A 16,971-nucleotide genomic window follows, 5' to 3' on the forward strand; every position below is an offset into this window, starting at 1 on the left:
TTTATACTGTACGTTTGATGGAGAATAGGCAAATTTAAAATACTTTCAGTCCCTCACTACTAAGAAACTCAGCTGAAGGCTGCGGTATGTTGCATTACAGGAAACCACATTCTTTCTTAACATTTGTGATGAAAACTTGATCAAAAACAGGGAAGTGCAATAACTCATAAGACTCTGCAAGATTTAAATCTAAGCAGCAAATTTTGAAAGTATCTAGCCCAAAAAAACACACAAAATAACATAACGTTTTTTTCTCATAGCCGTTTTAAAATCACTTTTCTATATTTTAAAATATTTTGAAATATGTACCTTTGCTGAACAAGTGCATGACTTCCTTCACTGCGAAACTATGATTTTGGTGGATGCACATAAACCTCACCTTTTTGTGTGTCTGTTAAGTTTTGTGTGCCTCTTGAAACAACTCTAATGCCTACGAGAATACTGCTGTTTTTCCTCAACAAATAATGAAACTCTGTTTTGAAAATCTATAGCTATGTCTTTTGCAACTCAACACCGTGTTAGCAAATTCACTGATGCAACAATTACTGCAAAATGTTCCTCCACAAACGATAAAAACAACACTGCACAGTGTGCATCTGAATAGAGACCATGGCAATCAGCATCGTACTCCTGCTTGTCTTTGTCCTAAATGGTAAGCTAAACCGCCTTCATGATGAAACCACAAAAGAGGCATTACACAGAATTATTTATTACATTTACCTCAAATTTAAATTCATTTTATATTTTGTGTTTCAGGAGCTGATGGTTCTCATATTGTTGGTGGACGAGATGCTGCCCCCCACTCGCGCCCCTACATGGCCTCATTGCAAGTTCGAGGTCAACATAACTGTGGAGGAGCTCTGGTGAGAGAGGACTTTGTGCTTACAGCGGCACATTGTCAGATACCGGTGTAAGAACAATTTTTTTGTTTTGAAACCATTTAAAGGCTGATGTGCTGTAAACTTCTCTTGACACAGTTTATTTCTGTACTTTAGTAAAATGAATGAAAACCAATAATCTGAAAATAGGAAATTGATCTAAAAACCTGCATCATGTTTAGAAACTGTCAGCATGTGTACACGGTCTAAGACTGATGTGGAAAATGATTTCTGTAAACAGATACAATTGACTTTGTCATCTAATATCACCTTCCATTGTAATTTCTAGACCATATAGAGTTGTTCTTGGAGCTGATTCCCTGTCAGGTAATGAGCCTACAAAGCAGGAATTCACTTCTGTCAAATCATTTCCACACCCAAACTACGATGGACATGCAAATGACATCATGCTCCTAAAGGTGAGAAAGAATTGTAGAATATCTCTCCTTACTGCTTCTAGTATGCTAAAAACAAACTAAACATAAAATCTCTCCTTGTCTCAGCTCAACCGCAGAGCCGAGCTGAATGAAGCAGTGCAGCTGATCTCTATGAAAGCAGGCAGGCTGAGGACAAGGAGCCTGTGCATCACGGTCGGCTGGGGGGACATAGGGGACAACAACACCTTACCAAGCACACTCCAAGAAGTCAACGTAACCACTCTACCACAAGAGACGTGGTGACAGACAGCGACATTAGGTTAACATAATATATAAAAGCACAACTTCCTTCATTGCTAAATGTCTTGTTGGCGTTTGTATATTTAGGTAGCTTGATTCTTGTAAAGCAAATTAATGCTCATTGTTTCATTTAATAAATGAAACAATTACAACAATTATTTGGGTGTTATTCACACCCAATTATTTGGGTGTGAATAACATTTTGAGAGATATTTTGCAACTTTGCTAACATAATTAGTGTCACAAGTTAGGAGGGGGAACGAGGCAGGAATTAACTTAAAACAGGATTTATTAGGCAACACAACAAAAACAGAGAACTAAGGGGGTTGTCAACCGACACTACAAAAACAGACAGGAAAACGCAAAGACAAAGTGACAACGTAAAACCACCAACATGGAGGAGGACAAAGTAACAAAACAAGAAACCAAAGTACAAATCAAAACCACTGCTCAATGGCAGGAAAACACTCACTGAAAAACAGGTAACAATGTCCAAAGTTCAGAGGGGGGAAACCAAGTCCAGAGAATCCAGGGGGGAAGAAGGGCTGAGGAGGACGAGCAGGAGCAGGCAGGGTTGAGCAGGCATGTTCAGTAACAAGCAGGGAACACAGGCTGCAAACAAGTTGGGGAATGAAGACGATCTGACAGGGGGAGAAGGACTGAGGAGAGTTTTAGCAGCCTTAGGGGAACACAGGTGAGGCCTAATCTGGTGATGGTTGTGGCATGCTCCAGGTTTCCTGGTGTGTTCAGGCATTTAAACAGATATTCAGCTACACTACGCAGGTCTTGGTGTTCCTCCCTCAGAGCGCCAGAAAAAAGCCTGTAGAGCTTGAAACAGGGACAGGGGAGGAGTTTGGGTCGGCCATTAAAGGGATCAGAGAGATCCATGGCTGCGGTCTGGTCAGTTCACTCTGTCATAAGAAAGGAGGGGGACGAGGCAAAGTGACAACAGAAAACTACCAATGTGGCGGAGGACAAAGTAACAAATCCAGAAACCAGAGTACAAATCAAAACCACTGCACAATGGCAGGAAAAAACTCACTGGAAATACACAAATAATGGGGGGTAGGAGACAGGGCTGAGGAGGACGAGCAGGAGCAGGCAGGTTTCAGGCATGGGGAAACAGGTTGAGGGACGACGAACTGACAGAAGGAAAAGGGCTGAGGAGAGTTTTGTAGGGAAAAGTGGAAACAGGTGAGTCCAATGTTCAGCTGACTGCTGGGAGCAGAGGGAGCGAAGTGGCTGGTGGGCGGAGTCCAGAGGGAGAGTGAGAGGAAGAACTGAGGGAAATCCCAGGCTGGCCTGGTGCCAGGCCGAAACCATGACACTTTTTGGATAACCCTGGACTCTCCGTTTGTGTTACGCTGGACTGCTCGTCAATTTGTTGGACCTTGTTCTCATTTGTGTGTTTGTTTGTTTTTTCCTGCCCTTGCAGTGTTCTTTTGGTTGATACTTTGCACGTCTAGTTTGTCTCTTGGTTTCTTGTCCGCAATAGTGCATGGTTTTTCGTTGTTACTTATTATTCCGTTAGTAAATTTGTTCTTGTTTTACTGCCTTCAGTAGTGATTTTTGTTTGTCAGGACCACCATGCTGTCTGACTCCCTAATATAAGAATTCAGCTGAACTATCTCACAAGGACAAAGTCATGCTCACAGGAGTCGCTTCACGTTAGGCAGTCTCATGAGAAAAATATAAAAGTATGACCTTATGTTATATGGAAGACTCCACACAGAAAGGCCCCTAAGGTGACCTGATTCAAACCCAGCTCCTTCAAATTTTGAGGCAACAGAGCTAAATACTACAGTACAGTGCCGTCTGCATCAAGAACTAACAAACCTGCAATGTATATGTAACTAAAAGCCACAAGATAAGGTCTTACTTTTTATATCAAAGATGTCAGCATCATCAACAGTTCCTGAGGGAAATATTTGGCTCTGAAGCTGATAAATGGTTCAGTATGTTCACTAACTAGTTTCTAACTGTATTTGTCTGTTGCTGTGATGAACAGGCGATCTCAAGTTGGCGTTCTCTGCAAATAAAGGCTATTTTCTAAATTCTATACAATTACAATTCTGTTGTTTTTCACTCATTTTTTATTCATTTTCCATCTTAATAAACTTGAAAATTATGCTTGTTGCTGCTGTCAAACAATAGTCAAAATATTACTGTAGTGCATTGGCTTCTTAACCATGACTCTACAATTTTTCTGTGGTTTATCTGATTTATTGTCCATCCATCCATCCATCCATTTTCTTCCGCTTATCCGGGGCCGGGTCGCGGGGGGAGCAGCTTTAGCAGAGATGCCCAGACTTCCCTCTCCCTAGACACCTCCTCCAGCTCTTCCGGGGGACACCGAGGCGTTCCCAGGCCAGCCGAGAGACATAGTCCCTCCAGCGTGTCCTGGGTCTTCCCCGGGGCCTCCTCCCGGTGGGACAGGACCGGAAAACCTCCCCTACGAGGCGTCCCGGGGGCATCCGAAACAGATACCCAAGCCACCTCAACTGGCCCCTCTCAATGCAGAGGAGCAGCGGCTCTACTCCGAGCTCCTCCCGGGTGACTGAGCTCCTCACCCTATCTCTAAGGGTGCGCCCAGCCACTCTGCGGAGGAAACTCATTTCGGCCGCTTGTATCCGCGACCTTGTCCTTTCGGTCATGACCCAAAGCTCATGACCATAGGTGAGGGTAGGAACGTAGACTGACCGGTAAACCGAGAGCTTTGCCTTTCGGCTCAGCTCCTTTTTCACCACGACGGACCGGTACACCGACCGCATTACTGCTGCCGATGCACCAATCCGTCTGTCAATCTCACGCTCCCTATTTCCCTCACTCGTGAACAAGACCCCAAGATACTTAAACTCCTCCACTTGAGGGAGGATCTCCCCCCAACCTGGAGGGTGCAAGCCACCTTTTTCCGGTTGAGAACCATGGCCTCGGACTTGGAGGTGCTGATTCTCATCCCAGCCCCTTCACACTCGGCTGCAAACCGCCCCAGTGCCTGCTGGAGGTCCCGGTCTGATGAAGCCAACAGGACAACATCATCTGCAAAAAGCAGAGATGAAATCCTGTGATTCCCAAACCGGATTCCCTCCGACCCCTGGCTGCGCCTAGAAATCCTGTCCATAAAGGTAATGAACAGGATCGGTGACAAAGGGCAGCCCTGTCGGAGTCCAACATGCACCGGGAACAAGTCTGACTTACTACCGGCAATGCGAACCAAGCTCCTACTCCGGTCATACAAGGACCGAATGGCCCTTAACAAAGGGTCCCGAATCCCGTATTCCCGGAGTACCCCCCACAGGATGCCACGAGGGACACGGTCAAACGCCTTCTCCAAGTCTACAAAACACATGTAGACTGGATGGGCGAACTCCCATGAACCCTCGAGCACCCTAGCGAGAGTATGGAGCTGGTCCAGTGTTCCACGGCCAGGACGAAAACCGCATTGTTCCTCCTGGATCCGAGGTTCGACTAGCGGCCTAACTCTCCTCTCCAGCACTCTGGAATAGACTTTCCCAGGGAGGCTGAGGAGTGTGATCCCCCTATAGTTGGAACACACCCTCCGGTCCCCCTTTTTAAAAAGAGGAACCACCACCCCGGTCTGCCAGTCCAGAGGTACTGTCCCCGATCTCCACGCGATGCTGCAAAGGCGTGTCAGCCAAGACAGCCCTACAACATCCAGAGACTTAAGGTACTCGGGGCGAATTTCATCCACCCCTGGTGCCTTGCCACCGAGGAGCTTACTGACTACCTCAGTGACTTCGACCAGGGAAATGGACGAATCAACCTCCGAGTCCCCAGCCTCTGCTTCCTCAACAGAAGCCGTGTCAACGGGGTTGAGGAGATCCTCAAAGTATTCCTTCCACCGTCCTACAACGTCCCCAGTCGAAGTCAGCAACTCCCCACCTCCACTGTAAACAGTGTTGGCGGGAAACTGCTTTCCCCTTCTGAGGCGCCGGACGGTTTGCCAGAATTTCCTTGAGGCAGACCGATAGTCCTCCTCCATGGCCTCGCCGAACTTTTCCCAGGTCCAAGTTTTTGCCTCTGCGACCGCGCGGGCTGCGGCACGTTTGGCCTGCCGATACCCATCAGCTGCATCAGGAGTCCCACAGGCCAACCAGGCCTGATAAGACTCCTTCTTCAGCTTGACGGCTTCCCTTACTTCCGGTGTCCACCACCGGGTTCGGGGATTGCCGCCACGACAGGCACCAGAGACCCTACGGCCACAGCTCCGAACAGCCGCATTGACAATGGAGGTGGAAAACATGGTCCACTCGGACTCAATGTCTCCAGACTCCCTCGGGACCTGATTGTAGCTCTCCCGGAGGTGGGAGTTGAAGACCTCTCTGACAGAGGGTTCCACCAGACGTTCCCAACAGACCCTCACAATACGTTTGGGTCTGCCAGGTCTATCCCGCTCCCTCCTCCGCCATCGGATCCAACTTACCACCAGGTGGTGATCAGTTGACAGCTCAGCCCCTCTCTTCACCCGAGTGTCCAAGACATATGGTCGGAGGTCAAATGACACAACCACAAAGTCGATCATAGACCTCCGACCTAGGGTGTCCTGGTGCCACGTGCACTGATGGACACCCTTATGCTTGAACATGGTGTTCGTTATGGACAAGCTGTGACTAGCACAGAAGTCCAATAACAAAACACCACTCGGGTTCAGATCAGGGAGGCCGTTCCTCCCAATCACGCCCCTCCAGGTATCACTGTCATTGCCCACGTGGGCGTTGAAATCCCCCAGTAGGACGACAGAGTCCCCAGTCGGAGCACCTTCCAGTACCCTTTCCAGAGACCCTATGAAAGCTGGGTACTCTACACCGCTATTTGGCCCGTAGGCACAAACAACGGTGAGAGACCTATCCCCTACCCGAAGGCGCAGGGAAACAACTCTCTCGTCCACCGGGGAAAACTCCAACACATGGCAGCTGAGCTGGGGGGCTATAAGCAAGCCCACCCCTGCCCGCCGCCTCTCACCATGGGCAACTCCAGAGTAGAAGAGAGTCCAACCTCTCTCAAGGAGTTGTGTTCCAGAGCCCAGACTGTGTGTGGAAGTGAGCCCGACTATCTCTAGCCGGTACCGCTCAACCTCCAGCACAAGTTCAGGCTCCTTTCCACCCAGTGAGGTGACATTCCATGTCCCAATTGCCAGATTCTTTGTCCAGGGATTGGGTTGTCGAGGCACCTCCACACGGCTGCCACCCAATCCACACTGCACCGACCCCTTATGCGCCTTCCTGCGGGTGGTGGGCCTACGGGAAGGCGGTCCCACGTCGCTCCTTCGGGCTGCGCCCGGCCGGGTCCCGTGGGAGAGATCCCAGCCACCAGGCGCTCGTCTACGTGCCCCAACCCCAGGCCTGGCTCCAGAGTGGGGCCCCGGTGACGCCAATCCGGGCGACGTATCCGACCTTGATCTTTCACTCGTCATAAGGGGTTTATGAACTGCTCTTAGTCTGGCCCGTCGCCTAGGACCTGTTTGCCTTGGGAGACCCTACCAGGGGCTTAAGCCCCCGGCAACATAGCTCCTAGGGTCATTCGTAGGAGCTATGTTGCCGGGGGCTTAAGGCTGATTTATTGTGAAATTCAATATGTGATATATTCATTGCTGATAACTGGTCACAGCTCCTGGATGTTGAGAAACTAGATATCAAACAAGCTGACGCAGAGATAATACATGTTGCAAATTAGTCAAGATGAAATTTATGATAATCACACTTTGCATTAAAGCAAACATCTCTATAAAAAGGTCTATTTCACCGTCACAGGAACTGACTTGTCGCTACCATGAAGGCTCTGCACAAACTTCTGCTCCTTCTTGTTCTGACATGTCACGGAGAAAATGGTACGATGCAAAAAAACATATGTTCTTCTTCAGCTATTTATTGGGAAAATTATCTAATATTGTATTTTGCTTATTTCTACAGGACATGGGAGGGAAATCATGGGAAAAGTCTCAGAGGACTCGATGCTGTATATGGTCTCAGTGCAGAACGACCATGGTCATGTTTGTGGAGGATTTCTCATCAGTGAAGACTTTGTGGTCACTGCAGCGCACTGTGACGGGGGGTGATTTACCTTTTGACCAAATCATTTTAAATCAGTATAAAAGCTATATGTTAATAAAACTTTTCTCTTTTTTGTTGCATTTGTGGAAAGTAACTAAGTACGCGTGCAAGTAAAGTGAGACAGATTTACCAAGTGTCCAGGTACACGAAGGGGAAAGTAGAGAAACTTAGCTTAACTTTTGCAAAGTCAGGCAAGAGTTGACATATACATCAGATGTCAACATGCTCAGCACAATTACATGCTCAATAAGTTCAGCTGAACTTTTGTTTAAATGACATTTACAGAACTATAGATTTGCCAGAGTTTAGCTATTATCAAAAACTGTACAGGAAGGCAGCAAGAGAGACTGAACTGCTGGAGCCTCTGGAAGATGAGCAGGAGGCGGTGATAAAGGTCTCACGCTCACCCTAGAGTTGACTAGAGGAGCCAACTCAGGGAGAAAAGACAAAAACTGGACCAACATTATTGACCCAGGAACAAGGAAACAGGCTGGAGAAGCAAGTCGTAGTACATAAAATATACAAGATATTCCTACAGATAATAGAAGTAACCATCTTGCAACACAGAGAGGCTGGCTCGAATACATCAAAACTGCGTCATACTAAACCACATAATGTATAAAATGATCCACTTGATGCATGAAAGATGAGATGATACTGAACTTTCTGCTGAAATGATGCATGATCTGAACAGACAGCTTCTTAAGGTTCTGATATGTCTGGGAGGAATTGGTAAGATCGACAAATATAATGTTATGGTACGTACAATGTAAAATCATTAACTCAGTGGTATTTTAACTTTCCAGAGTTTGTTGTTGGAATCATTAATGGGCAAAAAGTCTCAGAGAACTCGATGCTGTATATGGTCTCAGTGCAGAACGACTATGGTCATGTTTGTGGAGGATTTCTCATCAGTGAAGACTTTGTGCTCACTGCAGTGCAATGTGACGACAGGTGAGTTACCTTTTGATCAAAGTGATTATAAATCAGTATAAAAGTAAATGTTAAATAAATTTTAAATTCACTTTGTTGTTGCATTTGTGAAAAGTAACTAAGTTTGTGTGCAATAGATATTAAAATAGTGTAATAAAGTACTTTTGTTTTATTTGTGTATTTCCATTCTGTGCAACAATAACTCTGCCATAGTTCAGAGTTACTGTTCTTCCTACTCCACTACATTTATTTAACAGCTTTCACACATGCAGACTGTTAATGCAAACTATTTTTCTTTTTATGACTCACTTATTTTGTGATTTTCTTAAATGTTTCGTAGTGAACAACTTCTACTGCTGTGTGTGTTCTAAAACACATTTTACAATATCTACTTAGAAATTCAACATAAGTAAAGAATTTGTGTAGTGGTACTTCTACTTTTGTTGTAGAGTATTTTTGCGCAAATATTTTCACTTTTACTTAAGTTTACTAAGTTTTTTTTCTTTTGTCTTGTGACGAGGGAACAGGTTTAGAAAATGTAGTGACAACATCTTAACTTCTGTGTGTCCCTTTCAGTAAACCTACAAGTGTTGTTCTCGGCACCCACTATCTCCATGAGGGTGTAAAAACAGCTATTAAACAGAAGTACAAACACGAGGCTTATAAGAACGTTGGAAAAGGTGATGACATCATGCTCCTCAAAGTAAGTATACTGTATATTTTATGGTAGTGTACTGTTTTTGTTTAGTAGCACTGTCAACTAACTACAGATGAACATATACACATGACAATTTACAGATATTCCAAAATCAGCATTTCAGCAATGATGATGAGTAGAAGAATCACAATATGAAATTATATATTTTAAAAATTGACTGTTTTCTGTGTCTCCAGTTGTCTAAAAAAGTTGAACTGAACAAAAGATTACAAACAGTTAAACTTCCAGAATCTGGAATAAACATAAAAGAAACTCAAAAGTTCCTCGTAGCTGGATGGAGAAGACACCCTTTCTACATTTAAGTAGACAACTAGGCTTAAAACATTCCTGTATCATAAAGCTTATACTTGGAAATGGTGATCTCAGGTGACTCTGAACTATCTCTTGCTATAGGTTAGTCTGCTGGGGGACCTCTACTGATGCACTGAGGTCTTCCTCTCTTCTCTCCTCTCATGTATCTATTCAAATGCCACCATTGCATATCATTACCTATTTTCTATATAATGGATTATGCAATTATACTAACCCTTGAGATGACTGCTGTTGTGATTTGGTGAGAATTGAATTGAATAGAAGCCTAACCTACTGACGTGAGCTAAACATGTGCAAGACATATATAAAAATGTCTAAAGAAAATACTGTTCCAGAAATTGTTTGTAGACCTGAAGTCTAACACATGCAAAGAAGTATGTTATGAAATTAGTCATTATCAATCTTAAACATTTACTTTCTGTGTGTCTCTAGTTGTCTAGAAAGGTTCGCCTGAACAACAGAGTCCAAACAATTGGACTTCCAGACTGTGGAATGAACATTAAAGAAAACCAACAATGTCTTGTAGCTGGATGGGGTATGACTACAACTCTTGGTCACATTGTGGATGAGCTGAGAATGGTGAATGTGTCGGTCATTAACCTGGACGTCTGTAAATACAAATGGCCTGGTCTTCCTGCTAATGTCATCTGTGCTGGTGGATATGGTACAAACAAAGGATTCTGTCAGGTGGGTTTATGTTTTTTGTCCATTCAGAGTAGTGATATAAGACTTTTTAATAAAATAACCAATAAAAAATGATGTTTCTGTCTCACAGGGGGATTCTGGTGGTCCTCTGGTGTGCAACGGGATAGCTGTTGGTGTTGTGTCTTTCAACAGGCACATGAATTGCAACTACCCTGATGTCCCAAACGTCTACACCAACATATCAAAACATCTTTACTGGATAAACTACATTGTCCGAAATGCAAGGCTTAGAGACTCACAATCATGCATGTTTTGTGTCAAAAAACTTTTACTGTGACACAGAGGTTTTGTTTGTCTGAAATTGAGAATGCTTTGCTGTTTAGTCAAATAAATGATGTTTAATGATTTTCTGTGACAACTTCATCCAAAGGTAATAATTTCTATGTTAATAAAACAAGGCAGCAGAATGTGCACGGAACATCTTCATGTACATGCAAGTTTGATGTCACATGTGCAACTTATGATTACGTTGGATAATTATTTCTAATTTTCTACTAAAACTGTTTTCCTACCTTTCTTGAACCCTTTGCTGGAGGTAAATAGTAAACAAACTCCACAAATATAGCATGTTTCTACTTTATTAAATAAAGAGGCTGACCCAACAACAGCCGTTCTTTTTCCTTCATACTCATCAAAGACAAAACAAACAGTAATATAAACTAATAAAATATAAAACCAAAAATAGGAAGTGTTGACTTCTTTAAAGTAACACAACTAAATCATCACTGCAGTGAATGTGTTTCAGGGGTTGTCGATACACTCCCCTCCAAAAGTATTGGAACAGTGAGACCAGTTCCTCTTTCTCTTTTGCTATAGACTAAAAACATAGGGGTTTGGCATTGAAAGATAAAAAGATTAATATTTCAATATTTCAACTTCAAAGATAGAAAGTTTTGTTTGAACCCATCTATTTTTCATGTGAGCAAAAGTATTGGAACATATTACTGATAGATGTATCTTGTTGCCCTGACGTGTCCTATTACATTAAGTATTAAAACAACAAATGGCACTACTATCTACGCTCAGTTTCAGATTTGGATTTTGCCTTTGAGACTAGTTAAAAGGTGTAAACAACATGAAACCAGAGAGCTCTATGAGTAGACAAAGTGTGAACATCAACACTGAAATATGAGGTTGGAAACTGTGGTTTCTGTAGCTTATCGAGTTTGTTACATGTGACTTTTTTTTTATATATATATATTTTATACTTGTATACTACAGATGAATAACAGTTAAAGAACAAGCATGTTATGTTATGGATTATTACAAACACAAATATAAATAAAGTGAAACGCCACCAAAAGCCTGCTGTCGTATCACTATCATTCAAACATCATTTCCCAGTATCCATTGCGCTCGTGTTCGTGTCGTTCTCGACGGTCTTAGCCACCAAAGGCTCTCTGGGAGCTGGAGTCCTCTCCCTCCAAATCTCCCATTTTCCTCAGGTTTCGCGAGATTTACACAGGCGGATTGGTGTGTGGCAACATTTCTGTGCAAGACAAACTGAACAGTGCTGATGTGAAATCTGCATAAAGGTAATGCGAATATACTGTAAAGGGCGAACTAGGCTGTTAATACTCAGTTGTTTGTGGTGTCTGTTAGCGCCCTCGGAGGATCTGGAGGCGGCTGATGTGGTTAGCTAACCGCCTCCACTCACCTACAGTAACATCTGCAGTGAGGTAGAGCAGTCAGGCGATAACCTACAACCAGAGGAACATGTGTTGGATTTAGTCCAGGTGGAGTACAGCACCACCCACAGCGTGCTTTACTGCATGCTACATGTGACGTTAGCACTGTTGCTAATGGTAATGTTGAAACGAACCGGCTAACGTTTGCATACTGTTATTAGCCAGAGACGGTGACATTGCCTGCGTTTGCTTCTTCAAGTTGTGTGAGCCACGTTTGTATTCGCTTTGAATTTTGTAAGGGACACGACAAGCGGCACGGGGGTCGTCTTCGTATGCTGTCTCCCACAGACGCTGACCTCCATGGCTGTGTGGTTAAAGTAAATAGCCAGGAAGTTGGCCGTCGGGCTAATCCATTGGTCGCTGCAAATGTCGGTCTGTGCTGAGCAAGCTGCAGCCTCTTCATGTTGCAACAGAGTGTACATGTGAAGTTTGACAGCTGTCCTACTCAGTGTCATAAGATCTGAACATTGCCCTGTCTTTCTCTTAACCTGTAGCCTTTGAATTTCTCGAGGCATGTCCAAGAAAAGGGGCAGGTATGTAGAAACAAAGCTATTGTACAGCACATGTCATCATATGATGCCATATATATTCAAGCATTACAAACTATAGGCACATGCAGCTACACAAAACCCTGTTCCTTAACGGCCATTGACCTGATGGTTTTCCAACTACCTCTACCTGACTAGATGCATCAGGTGTATTCAGTCAATCAGACCCTAGAAAGATACCATTTCACTTTATCTTACCTCACTCCAGCCTCATCTAGGATGAAATGCTCTCTAACCTCTAATCAACAGTGTGTAAGACAGGGATAGTAAACAGGTCAGTGTCCCACAAGGACCAGGGTTACCCACCTCAGCTGTGGACTTATGTCTGGAACAAAAATACATTTTGCTTTGTGCTTTAAATAATCATCTGCATTTAAAATTAAGTGGGTTTTGACAGTGGTAATATTTCAAATAGACCATTAAAGGAAATAGGTTATTTCACTATAAGTATTCACATGTGGTTGAGTGTATTTTTCCTAAAAGACAGAGCCTGATATTTTGTATATGTGTTAGGCATAATCGTCATTTTAATCCTTAACCACAGATCTGCATGTTCATCCTGTTTTATCCAGAAAGCGGAGCAGCGGGGAACTGAGTGACACAGTGACCCCAGACCCCAACAGCATTCTGGGAGTCCGTATTCAGCATAACTGGCGTGAGAAGGGGAACCAGAGCAAATGGAAGGGAACAGTTCTGGACAGGCTTAGTGTAAATCCTTCTCTCTTCATGGTGAAGTATGATGGCTTCGACTGCGTCTATGGCATTGAGCTGTTCACGGATGACAGAGTGTCCAACCTGCAAGTGCTGTCGGAAAAAGTCGGTGAGAAACTTCTCCTCACGTGTGGCTGCTGCTTTGACATTTGAGGTGATTTCAGGTTATATATCGCCATGATATATATATATTTCTTTACTTTCATCCTTTGTGCTTCAACAGTAAACAACAAAATCAAGATACCTCCAGGAGCGGAGGAGCTCGTGGGCAAAGCTGTGGAGCATCTGTTTGAAAAAGAGGATGGCGAGAAGAATGAGTGGAGAGGCATGGTCCTCTCCAGAGCTCCGATCATGACCAACTGGTATTATATAACTTATGAAAAGGACCCAGTTCTTTATATGTACCAGCTGTGGGATGACTACGCTGACGGAGACCTCAGGATTCTGCCTGAAGCAGGTACTGATAATTTGTGTTTATCAGACAGATTAATACTTCAGAAAGTTTTATTCTGTCATAATCCTGCCTGAGGCTTTAGAGATGAAATCAAATGCAACCACTATGTGACATAAAACAATTTTCCGCTGTGGAACACAGTTAAATTGTTTTTGGCTTTGACGCCATGTGACTTCACCACAGCAGTCGTGTTGGTCATGGAAGTCTGGATTTTTCAGTCTTCATCAAGGGACTTTCTTGACGTACACTAGCATTGTGAAGTAGTGGAAGTTAAATCAGACAAAGTCCTCTAAAACAGTCTTAATAAGAGCCATGTGTCTTTATCAGACTGTTTCTGGAGCTGTTGCAGATGTTGTGGAAATGTTTAAACATGCTCGATGCACAGGGTTTTTGAGAGTATTTGAATTATTTGTCACACATAAACATTCACAGTAACTCCTAATGAAATATAATGAGAACATTGAGAAGTCTTTGTAAAATATCAGGATATCAAGACATTATCCAAATTATTGAGATATTAGCACAAAATAAAAAGACAGCTCATCAAAAGAATGCACACAGAACCCATCCATCCATTATCTATACCTAGTGATGGAGAAACCAAAGTTTTGTGAAGCATTGAATCATCACAAAGCTATAGTGAGGAAGAGATTTACTGCATAGAAACATTTGACGCAGTCACAAAATGGTGACCTCTGCTGGCCAAATCATTTATTACATTTTAAAAAGTAAAATAAAGGATGAAACAGTAAGTCTGTATGACACAATACAGTCTATATTATGAAATGAAAGACTTTCAAATAGACTCTAAAAGTCTCAATAAGCTGATATTCAGAACCAGCCCAACACCTCTCTGATACGAGCGTGGTGTAAATGTAGTGTAATGTAACTTCATTTTGGATGGACATGATATTTCACGCGGTGAAGTGTGTCGAGCTGTAACATTACTATCTAGACCACTTAATCATGTTAGAGTCACTGCGGATTATGCTGCAAATTCAAGCTGGGGTTAATACAGAAGCCTTGATGTGAATACTTTTCACTGATTTTCAGAAAATAAACCAGACATTACTCGATACCCACTGTGTGACAGTTTACGTAGGTGGTGTTTTGGCACGTTTCAAACTAACTCTTGCCAACATCGCGTATAATACTAATGTTAATGTGACGTTTCACTCCTCAGAAAACAAGCACCTGTTGCCTGCAGACAGGAAGCCAGGAGAAGAGACAGAGAGTCTGGTGGGGAAACAAGTGGAATATGTTACTGACAAGGGTGTGAAGAGAACAGGCCTGGTCATCTACCAGGTCCCAGCCAAGCCCTCTGTCTACTATATCAAATACGATGATGACTTTCATATCCATGTCTATGACCTGGTCAAAACTACCTAGAGATAGTGGACACTTTTATCTCACTTTTCAGCCTCCCTCCATCTGCTTCTGTTCCACTCATTGTTATGACCTGTTGTTCAAAGCCATGGCAGAGTTGAATAGTTGATATGCTTTATTATTCAGAAGAAAGTGCAATCTCTTTTTTTTGTAAGCACAGCAGAACTGTAGCACTGCTATGCTTGGCTATTTTGAGACAAAGGAGTCAACTTGTTTTAATGTTGCTGCTCTACTTTATACTTTTATGTTTGGACAGTCCAAGGCTGCAGTGGCCAACAGCTACAAAGTGCAGTTGATACTGCATTTGCATTGTTATTCCTGAGATACAGACACGGATCTGTCCTTCAAGTGAATATCTTAAATAAATCCCAGTATGACTAAAAAAAAGCTGTTGAAAAAACATTTCTTTGGATAAGAAAAATAGCTAATAAGATGTGGATACACCTCTTCTTCTGCATAGATGCCTTCCACAGACAATTCAATAAGCACATTTACATGTGTACTGTACTTATCTAAGAATAATTTCCTTTATTGTTATCACTGGAAGGGTAACACTTGTTGAGGCCCTTAGATTTTCAAGTGGAATTCAGATGAATTGTGTTCTTGTGGAAATATGCTCCTGCTCCTTTGCACTATATATAATATTGTAACATCTCTGCTTGTATTAATTGGCCACATTTTCATGCTGGGCATCTTTTAACCTTGAGGAAATGTTTCAGCACAGGCCTAACAGAGCAGCACAAGGACCATCAGATCCTTTGTACTGGCAATTTAGACGCTAAATTCCCCTTTTGAATTTGATCCAAGACGAATCATCAAGTGCCTTCCGGCTTGTCATTTTGCAATATTGTACATACTCTCAATGAATTATTGCGTATGCAGACTGCTATTTGGTTTTCATTCAGAAGTGGCAACACTGACAGCTTAAGGAAAGTTATTGCTGTTTTGCTTTAACACAGTATAAAAATGTTCTTTAAATGTAAAACACACCATCATTGGTTGTATAATGTCATTGTTTATATAGCGGGGAGCACTTTAATCGTTTACAGTTTACATGTTGAGCTTACGGTATGCTTTATAGTTTCCCCAAAATGCTTCTGCCTTAAGAGCAAATGTGGCAAAATTATACTTTCTATATCACACGCATGAAGAAAAAAGGAAAAAAAAACATTCAGATGACAGTATTTAACGTGTACAACCTGCCTTGTAATGTTGCCTGTTGTGATTATTCTCATTTTTATGAATATTTAATTAAAACACCACCAGCTTTTAGTGAAAGGGTTATTACTACACATAAATTATAACTAAATGTCTACCCGGTATAACCAGCTGACAAACCAGTAACTAACTCCATCTCTTCCGCTCGCAAACGTGACACAGGCTTGCAGTATGGATTTTGTCTCTATATTGTAGTTGCTGTATTGGTTTCACCTTTCTCACACTATCATTGACTAATCATTGAGTATCGATCAGTAAAAACAGTGAATCAGTAGGTGTATTGCTATTATTATTTTAGTTTGTTAAAACTCTGCATGGATCATCTGAACAGAACGCTCGAATATTTTCAGACATGTTAACAGTGGAGAAGAGACTGTGTGGAAGAATCAGTACCATTTGTTTTATCCACATAAAAACAAACTAAAAAAACTAAACAAAAACAGTTTAACACTGTACATCACCATAAGTGGTGCTGTGGAGTGTTTCTGTTGTGTACAGTTGCAAATGGTTGTGCGCGCTCTTCTTCGTGCTTTCAATGACCTACTACTGTTCTGAAGTTGTAGCGACATCAACACGCAATTTGTGTTATTATTCTGTAATGAGTAATAAAGATTTTTGCACATTTGTCTGGTCTTCAAACACACTGCCATAATCGACATGCAAGATATATAT

At 42.7% G+C, this 16,971-nt stretch overlaps 2 protein-coding genes across 5 annotated transcripts; both read left to right on the forward strand.

Annotated features, from left to right (window-relative positions):
- The first annotated feature begins 549 nt into the window (after positions 1–549).
- Positions 550–10,626, forward strand: LOC113152449 (granzyme-like protein 1). Its single transcript, XM_026345707.1, has 10 exons — positions 550–652; positions 757–910; positions 1,168–1,297; positions 1,382–1,554; positions 2,326–2,455; positions 7,334–7,403; positions 7,486–7,627; positions 9,136–9,262; positions 10,022–10,276; positions 10,365–10,626. Exons 1-10 carry the CDS (start codon positions 610–612, stop codon positions 10,569–10,571), a joined length of 1,431 nt encoding a protein of 476 aa, XP_026201492.1. The 5' UTR covers positions 550–609; the 3' UTR covers positions 10,572–10,626.
- Positions 10,627–11,678: 1,052 nt separating this feature from the next.
- Positions 11,679–16,923, forward strand: LOC113152007 (spindlin-1-like). Of its 4 annotated transcripts, none has more exons than XM_026344900.1 (5): positions 11,679–11,829; positions 12,477–12,515; positions 13,103–13,350; positions 13,465–13,698; positions 14,879–16,923. In XM_026344900.1, exons 2-5 carry the CDS (start codon positions 12,496–12,498, stop codon positions 15,082–15,084), a joined length of 708 nt encoding a protein of 235 aa, XP_026200685.1. In that variant the 5' UTR covers positions 11,679–11,829; positions 12,477–12,495; the 3' UTR covers positions 15,085–16,923. The 4 variants fall into 4 exon arrangements, with proteins under 4 accessions (XP_026200685.1, XP_026200682.1, XP_026200683.1 ...); XM_026344897.1 differs by lacking the exon at positions 11,679–11,829 and adding an exon at positions 11,842–12,030 and having other exon boundaries at positions 14,879–15,084; XM_026344898.1 differs by lacking the exon at positions 11,679–11,829 and adding an exon at positions 11,842–11,973 and having other exon boundaries at positions 14,879–15,084.
- The last annotated feature ends 48 nt before the right edge of the window (positions 16,924–16,971 follow it).

Source organism: Anabas testudineus, chromosome 4 (assembly GCF_900324465.2).
Source record: "Anabas testudineus chromosome 4, fAnaTes1.2, whole genome shotgun sequence".
Lineage (NCBI taxonomy): Eukaryota > Metazoa > Chordata > Actinopteri > Anabantiformes > Anabantidae > Anabas > Anabas testudineus.